The 8,716-nt window shown below is 52.6% G+C and overlaps 1 protein-coding gene across 2 annotated transcripts in view; it reads right to left on the minus strand.

Annotated features, from left to right (window-relative positions):
- KIRREL1 (kirre like nephrin family adhesion molecule 1) overlaps positions 1-7,404 on the minus strand; it is a 120,752-nt gene extending 113,348 nt beyond the window's left edge. For both annotated transcript variants that reach the window (XM_019668203.1, XM_019668202.1), the window contains exon 1: positions 7,092-7,404. In XM_019668203.1, the coding sequence (XP_019523748.1) occupies positions 7,092-7,290 (199 nt within the window). In that variant the 5' untranslated portion in view covers positions 7,291-7,404. The remainder of the gene's footprint in view (positions 1-7,091) is intronic.
- Positions 7,405-8,716: the final 1,312 nt, after the last annotated feature.

An 8,716-nucleotide genomic window follows, 5' to 3' on the forward strand; every position in this document is an offset into this window, starting at 1 on the left:
GGGAGTGCTAGACATATCCACCCCTGGATTTAGTGCCCTTAGTCCTGACAAGGTTGGCTGGCTACAAGGACCATTTATTTCAATACAATCCCAGTTTCGTTAAATGGGCTCAAGGAGGGCAGAGAGGAATGAGGCATCAGCCCCTGGAGACTACAGAGGTTAATAAAATTTGCTGGAGAGAGGAAGACTGTGGAGGGAAGGAGAAATTGGAAGTCTGGAGAGAGCCGATGAAGGGAGAGAGAGAGAGAGGAAGGAAAAACAAAGAAAAATGTGATCATCGGCAATGTCTGGGAGCTAGAGCAGCTTTCATTCTAGGTGCTTAAAGAACTTAATCAGGGTCACATTGTCTGAATCAGGGGCAGGAAGGTATAAGAGCTGGACTGCAGGTTGGCGAGGGACCAGAGTCACAGAATGAGGAACCCAAGGGTTCTGACTTCCTTAACCTTATAATGGTGTGCATCTATCAGAGGGCATACAGAGCATGTAAGACATGACAAAAAGTAGTGCCTTCAAAGACTAAGGATGCCATAGCTAGAAGGAAAAGGGTACACAGACACATGGCAAGGTTATACTCTAATGCTCTGGTGAATGGAAGGGCTGGGGTCAAGTTCAAGATATTTGCCCATATGTGTATGGGGGTGAGAAAAGCTATGTGTGCTAATGCATGTGAGGACATGTGTGAATCCATGCACTTGCCAGTGGGCACACATGCTGGACAGACTGCATCTGCAGACTCGCATGCAGCAGTGGTAAGGAAGACGTGTATGTGCCAGTCTTCAGGGGTTTCCTTCTGGGAATTCCTCCCATTCCCAAGTCCAACTTCGCTGCTTGGGCTCTAGTCCTGCTGTCACTTATTAGCCATATCATCTTGGACAATCTGCTTAACTTCTTTGGGTCTCTCTTCCTCCACCTATAAAATGGTGATAACTCCTACCTTTAACAGATTATCGTCAGTTTTAAATTAGTTACTAACACATGCAAAACACAAAGCCAGCCTTCCACAGCCCTCCACAAACGTGTGACTTTCTCCCTCACTTTGAGCGAGCCCATTCTCTTTCCTGACTCCTGAGACTGACTCACTTTGGCTTCACATTTCGGGATGAAGGCCTGGCTGCCTCTTCCTCATTCTCTGCTGATCACCAACCCCTACACCTCCAGCCCTTTCCAGGTTAATACCTCCTCCAGGAGATTGGCCAGTAAAATGGTCTGTAGGCCCTCGGAAAGGACCTGGCAGGAGTTGGGAGGTCAGGAGGGACACAGCTTTTCCAGCTCGGGGTGCATGGACTTTCCCCACCCTCAGCTGGAAACGGCCCCCAGATATTGATATTAGAACAATCAACAATGATGGTGCCAACTTGGGCCAGTGAAGCAACGTCCTCCACAACTAGACTGAAGAACAAGACGACAGCAACTTGTCTGTTCCCCTTTCCCCAATTCCCCAGCACTGTTCCCATCCCCCCAATTCCCCAATAAAAATCTTAAAAAAAAAAAAGAATTTGTCCCCAGCCCCGCCCTCTAGTCCAACTTCCACCTTAGTCTGTCTCTTTAGGTCTCTGTTTTCTCATCTATTCAATGGCAAAATAACTACCCTGCCTACATCATAGGACGGCCTATTAAATGAGATAGCACAGGCGAAAAGTTGCTAAACGTGGAAAGCACTTTACAAAGTTAAGACTCAAAAGGGGTCTGAAGTATTACAAACCTCCTCCTGACAGACAAGGGGCAGTATGTACAGTTCCCCATCCCCACTGAATAAAACACATAATTATCAAAGCAAGGCACAGAGATGGACAGGGACTAGGTATCCTGGGCTGAGCCTGGGGGGAGAAGGCTGGACCGGGCACCACGAGGAGCCTGTGTGCCATTGCAGGGCACAGGAGGAGGAGGAAGTCCTCCTTTCCACTGCAGAGCTGCCTGGCCTTGTATAGGAGGCATGCAGGCTGTGCTTTGGCTGTGCGGGAAAGGTTTGCCTTGCAGAGTCTGGGCTTCGTAGTGAGACAAAGAATTTAAATCTGGGATCTAACACCCCAGGTATGGCCTTGAGCAAGTGAGTTAAACTCAGCTTTGGTTTTCTCATCTATAAAATGGGGGTAACATTAACTCCAGGAGGTCCTTAAAAACAATAAGGAATAATTAATATGAAAAGCGCACAGTAGGAATTCAATAAAAAGTCGTTCTGATGCTTTGCTGTGGAGCCCACCTGTACAATCACTTTTCACTACCCTAGGCCAAAGCAGGGCCGCCCACAGCAGATTGGAATACGCCACCCAGCACCCCAGCCTCCATGTCTGTCAGGGACTGGGTTGGTTTGGTTTGTTGTTTTGTTGTTTTTTTTTTATAGAGGGCAGTGTCACTGGCCCTCATATGTGGGATCCGAACCGGGGCCCTCTGGCGTCCCAAGCCAGCTCTTAACCAACACGCCACTCGGCCGGCCCTAGGACTGGGTTGGTTTGGAAGCTGACTATCCTGGGATTCTCCCCAGGCCCCTAACTCAGCGCTTCACCTCTGTAGGACTCTGGACTTCTCCAGGAGTCAGCCTTGCATGGAAGTTCCCAAATTTGTCGTTCATGGACCTATAAAGATGGCTGGGTTTAATATTAGTAACAAACACAAGATTGAGAATATTTTCATTTGCCAAGTCAAGTCTTTTTTTAAAAAAGCCACTTATGAGCACTGTCATAGGATCAAAGGAAAACCATTCAATGCCAAAGTATGTAGAAGGACATAGTCTCAGAATAAAGAATTGTTTTAAACATTTGAATGAGTTCATCTTTAGACTATACTCATTCCCTTTTCTTCCTAGTTCTCATTCTGCTATGGACCAGAAAACACCCTGTCTTAGCCCAGCACCCACCCCTGCCGGTATGTGGGATGTCCGGCAAAGGGGAAGCCGTCCAGGCCAGCTGGGTCCTACAACTACCAGCAAGATATTTAACCTGCCTAAACCTCGATTTCTCATCCACGAAATGGAGATAATTACAGAGCTGATCTCAGGGGGTTTTGTATAGATGAAATTAGATAATGCATATAAAGTAGTTAGCACAGGGCTCAACAAATGATCTGTAACATTTCCAGACTGCAATGCTGCCCCTTCGGGCTGCTGTGCCTCCTTATTTCTCACGAGAGCTGTGGTTCCTTCTCCCCAGAATGCCAACCTCTTCCACTTGGCCCTCTTCCCAATTCCCTCCGCAGACCTCTTCGGAGTCCTGCAGGGGAAGGCTGGTCAAATTTCCCCTTCTGGGTCCACCACAACCCAGTCCTCTCCATGAGAGATACAAGAGGCACTGAGGCCCAGGATCAAGAATCGGGGCAGCTGGAGCAAGAAAACAAAAAAAAGGATGCATAAAGAAGAGCTGGAAAAGAGGCCCAGACAACTCCACTGTCTAGCCACTTATGTCCAGTCACCAAGTCATAGCAGAAGCATTACTGAGCACACTGCTAGACACTGTTCCACACACTTAAGTGGGTTAGCACATTTCATTGCCATTGCAACCCTATGAGGTGTTATTTCTATCCTCACTTTACAGATGAGCGGACCGAGGCACAGAGAAGGCACATAACTTCTTCAAGCCGAACAGACTACCAAGTGGCCAGAGGTGGGGTTTAACCAGGGAGCTGTGATTCAATCACCATTTCATACTGCCTTCTTCTAACATTGTAGCACTCGCATCAAATCGATCAATTGATCAGATATTGAAGGGCACTTACCACGTGTGTAGCACTGTATCCGAAACTGGAAGGACAATAAAGAAATTAAGACTTGGTCCCCAAGGATATAAAGGGGGCCTAGAGGAGAGTCCATCGGAGCATGCAGTTCTCAGGTCAAGGTGGTGAGCACTGGGGACCAGCGGCTGGTGTTCCTCTTCCCCGCACCACCGGAAGACCAAGGCAGAGTAAGACAACCAACCACGCAGCTCCAGTGAAAAGCGGACGGGAAGGCCTAGAGGTCTCCACGTCCACCTGGTCCAGGTCCTCAGGGTCCAGGGCTGTGGCCAGAGGTAACACCAGGCCCTGAATCCTGGGCTCACGCCCTCCCTTTAGATCTCAGTGAGTGGAAGATTGAATCTAATCAAAGTCAAGGAGTGGGGAACCCAGTATCCCGATTTCTGCCTTGTCTCCCCCTGCCTCTTCCTCACCCTCCAAGCCTACTCTGGGCTGGGCAGGCAGAAGTGGGGCATCTGAGGTGTGTAGGTCTGTGTGTCCTGTGGGGAGGGGAGACTCAATTCCCAACTACTCTTCTTCCCAGACTGCCAGGATGTAGCTGTGTTTAGGGAGTGGAATACTGGGAATTTAGGAGGCCTTCCCACCTCTTCTCTTGACTGCTCACCCTTGTCCCTCGGCCAGTCCTTAGCAGTGATACCTAAGGGACCTCTTGGGGCTAGAGGGACAGATTTGTCTCCCACCCCCACCTCCACCTCCCACCCTGGAGGCAGCTCCCACCCCGCGCCAGTCTGTCATCTCGCATTGCTCTGATTAGCTATAATCTTTCTTTTTCAATTTCTATTCTCTGAGACTGGGGAGTGAGAAAATCTCCCAGAAAATGAATAAATATTTCAATTTTCAGCACAATCAGTCTGAGGAGCTGGCGCATGATGGAAATGGGGGTAAGGATAACGGTTTTCATTTAGATAAGATACAGAAAATTATTTAGTGAAAAATGAAGATTGATGAAGCCCACTGAAATTCTTTAAAATGCGATGTTCATGTCTCTGCCTATGCTGAATCTCCTCTTTTCTCTCCTCTCTGCCCCCCGCCCCCCTCAGTTAAATTGCCTTCTCCTGGCACCTTCTGATTTCCCACCTCCATCTCTCAACCCCCTGGCAATCCCCTCCACCCCACCCGTTTCCTCTCACTGCCCCAGTCCCTGACCTGGAACCCCTTCTTTCTAAGGATGGAAGGTAAGAAGGGGAGGTCCTACAACCTCCCCGCCACCTCCTGAGTGTCCCAGTCTCCCCAGATCCCCCAGCGCCTCCATCCCAGTCCCCGTTCAGCTTCCCAGAACACTGAGGAGTGATTTCTTCTCCTCTCTGGTCTAGTCTCTTGCTTTATTTTCTTTGGTATTCCCCCCACCAAATGCTTTCGCACACTTTCATCAGGCCTAGCTTTCACCCTGGTTGGAGGCAGGGACCTGGAGCTCTGCTAACCCCTCAGCCCTTCCCCCTTTTCCAAAGGGAGAAAAGCACACAACACACTTCTCTCTTTCTGACCATTCTTCTCCCCGATGCAATCCACATGTCTCTCCTGTTTGCTAACTGCAGCTTTTGTTCCTTGAAGCTCATTCATATCCATGTTGCTGAAATGTTAGGGCTGCTGGAGCAGGGCAGACAGAAGCTTGCCCCCAACACATACCAGTACTGACCCAGCTGCCCCCTCCCCCTTCCCACCACCTTTCCTCCTCCCTAAGAGCCTGACCGAACAAAGTCAGAACTTAAGTCATCTTTCAACTCTGCCAAGTGGCTGGCGTGGCCTGCCAACCCCAGAACCAGGCCTCCTTTCCCCCAGCACCAATTCCCACTAAACTCACGCCATCGATGTGTGCCCTATCTCTTAAATGGGGAGGAGGGGGCATGAATGCCCTAAGGGGAAAGATGGATCAAGACCCACCCCCACTAACTCAGCCTGCTTTTCCTCTGGAGCTGGGGAGGGGCCCCACAAGGAGAGGAGCGTAGTACCCCAGCCCTAAGCACACATCCACAAGCCCAGGAAGGGAACCGGGAGCAGGGTAATGACTGAGGGTGTTTTCTAGCCAGCTGACTTCCCTCTTCCCAGATTTTCCCCCCACCCCATAAAGAGACCACCTCCTCCATTTTGTAGCCCGTACATCTCCATAGGTGTCTGCCTATATGCATGCATCTCTGTTCAAGTTTCTTTGTTTGCTGGACAGTTGGTATCTATAGAAGGTTTTCAGTGTGTGTGTGTGTGTGTGTGTGTGTGTGTGTGTGTGTGTGTGTGTGTGTGTTGTGTCCTTGTAAAAGCCAGCCTGCACGCATGTGCTGTGCCTATGAGTTTGATGTGTCTGGGTGCATGAATGTGCAAGCATGTACAGATACGGAGAGGAATCTGTCTTCCTCAGATGTGTCAGAGTCTTTGTGTACATGTGTCTAGTCTCAGTGTGGGGGATGCTTGTGGGTATGTCTGTCTTGGTAGGTGAGTAGTCTGTCTCAGTGTCTGTGATTATATTTTGGTGTTTGTGGGTCAATTTCTGTATCAGCTCCATTTGGGGGGTGGGGGTTAGCTCAGCAGTATTAAATCTTCCTTAGAGTCAGACCCATAAGGCAAGAATCCACTCCCACAGACTGCCCAGTCCCGGCTGGAGTCTGGGCCCTTTATTTCCCCTTCCCTCCGCCACCCCCAGACCTGCCTGATGGGGATACACTAACCTCATCTCTCTCAACCGCTCCCTCATCTCCCTGCCTCACCCCTGCCAGTTCTAAATATGCTCCCGGCATGAACACTTTCTGGACCCAAAGTGGGATGTTAACCCCCCCCCTCCTCCCAAAGTGGCCCCCTGAAGATCGAGCCATCCTGAGACTGCCTTTGGAACTCCAGGAGCCTCCGGCGACCATGGGGTTCAAATCCCCACCAGGAGTCCCGAGGCACCCCTCCCTTCCTCTGAAGGGGCAGCCCCAGGCAGTCTGGAGCAGAGGCTCCCCCTGGGTCCCGCGAGGGGCTAGGCTGAAGTAGGGGGATTTCCTCAGCAACCCCTTCCCGAGCCTCGGTCCCTCCCATCGCACGGATCTGAAATCCCACCCTCTTCCCAGACTTCCCCTCAGGCGGGACCCAGGCGTCCGGGCTCCCGGCCTCCGAGGGTGGAGGTCGGTAGGGCTGCCAGAGGCTCCGGAAAAGACTTTGAGCGTTCGGGTCTCTTTTTTTCCTCCATTCTCCCGCGCAGCCAGAGGACGCCAACTTGGGCAAATCAACGGAAAACTCATTCTCCCCAGCCCCAGCTACTCCGCGCCCGCGCCCCCAGGGCTCCGCGCTGGTACACAGCCCCCGCCTCGTGGCGTTCCGACCCTTGGGGACCCGCCGCCGGCTGCGGTCCCCCAGCCCCGGGGTGGGAGCCGAGTCCGGGGCGGGCCTGGAGCCCTTACCTTGGGAGAAAGTATCGGAGAGAGTGAGGATCCAGATGAGGAGGTTCAGCATGCTGTCCGCCCGCCGTGCGCCCGCCCGCGGCTGGGCCGGGAGTTGGCGAGGGAGCGAGAGGAGCGGGCTGGGGAGGAGGAGCCCGGGCCGCCCCCGCCCGCGCCCGCCCCTGCACACACGCGCGCACACGCACACACTCGCGCGCATAAACTCACTTCCCTTCCCTCCGCTCTTTTTATCTGTCTTTCCTCCCAGTCCGGCTCCTCGCGCGCTCTCGCCCTCTCCCCCGCGCGCTCGCCCTCTTTCTCGCTCCCTCTCTCTCCTCCCCCTCTCCCGGTTCTGATTTCTGGTCTCAAGCTTTATCTCTCTGGGTCTCTTTCATCTCTGCTCTCTCTCCCTTTCTCTCCCCTTCTCCTTCCCTCGCTCCCTCCTTCCCCCCTCTTGACGTCTACTCTTCCTCTACAGCCCTCCTCCCGCTCCCCCCCACCCCCCCGCCACGCGCGCGCACACACACTCTCTGGAACGTAGATGGAAAGAGAAAAAGAGGTCGAGGGCAAAGGCAAAGGGGGTAACGAGCGTGACAAGCGCGGGCGCTGGGGCCGGGACGGCTGGACCCTTGCCCACCAGCGCCTCCCTGCCATTGATATTCGCAGTCTTGGTCCCGGGCTACCGAACTAGGCAGTGGATTGGGGAGGCGGAGCATGGGCTGAGGACAAGCCTCTAGCCCAGTGGAGGAGCGTGATAGGGAAGGACGGGTGTGTGAGTGTATCTCTGTAATTGGGGGTGTGTAAGTATGTGTGTGTGTGTGTGTGTGTGTGTGGCGGGGGGAGTAACGGGAGGGGGGGCGACAGTGGTTCATGGAATAAAAAAAAAAGCATAAAATCCTTTTGTTTTCTTTGTGAATCCCACACCCCAAATCTAACCCCTAGGTTCCCCAAACTGGGAATTCTCAATTGACTAATGAATGATTGGGGTAATACATTTCTCTCCCCACCTACAAAACCTGGGGCTGCAGAACCTGCTTCCTGGACCCGCCTGGAGTCCCTGCCAGGGGGCCTCGCCAGCACACAGCGAGGCAAGGCTAAGTGTTGGAGTCCTCTCCCGGCCCTGGCTGGGGGAGAGGCGCAGTTGACTCCTTCCTTCATCCAGGACACCTACCCATCCAGGAGAAAGTAGCCAACTCCATCCACAGCTTTGAAGGGTCAAGGAGAGGTCAGCCACAGGAGGATCTCTAAGCAGGAAGGAGTTTGAGATCCTTTGGGGTTGAGAGATCTAGGTATGGGGAAGGGAGGGGATTCCTGGTGAGAGTAACGCGGCACTCAGTAGGGTTCCCCTCCCTGTTAGGAGCCCAGCTTGGCTGGAACCAGCTCCTTTCCCAACCCGTAACCAGATGCTTCTGTTCTCAGGGTTGCTGAGGGTGCCAGGACATCTGGGTTCCGGGGAATGAGTTGAGGAGAAATAACAGGAATTGCACTTTACAGCACTGTGTTGGTCTAGAGGGGTCTCCAGTTCTTTCCTCGCCGATTCTAGGTCTCCTGGGTCCCTAACACTACCAGCCAAGGTTTCTCGATTTCGGCCCCTGTGAGGCGGCGCGTGGCTCTCTGGTGCCCTCTGCTGGTGTGGGGTGAACACA

This window comes from Hipposideros armiger, unplaced genomic scaffold (assembly GCF_001890085.2).
Source record: "Hipposideros armiger isolate ML-2016 unplaced genomic scaffold, ASM189008v1 scaffold_519, whole genome shotgun sequence".
Classification (NCBI taxonomy): Eukaryota; Metazoa; Chordata; class Mammalia; order Chiroptera; family Hipposideridae; genus Hipposideros; species Hipposideros armiger.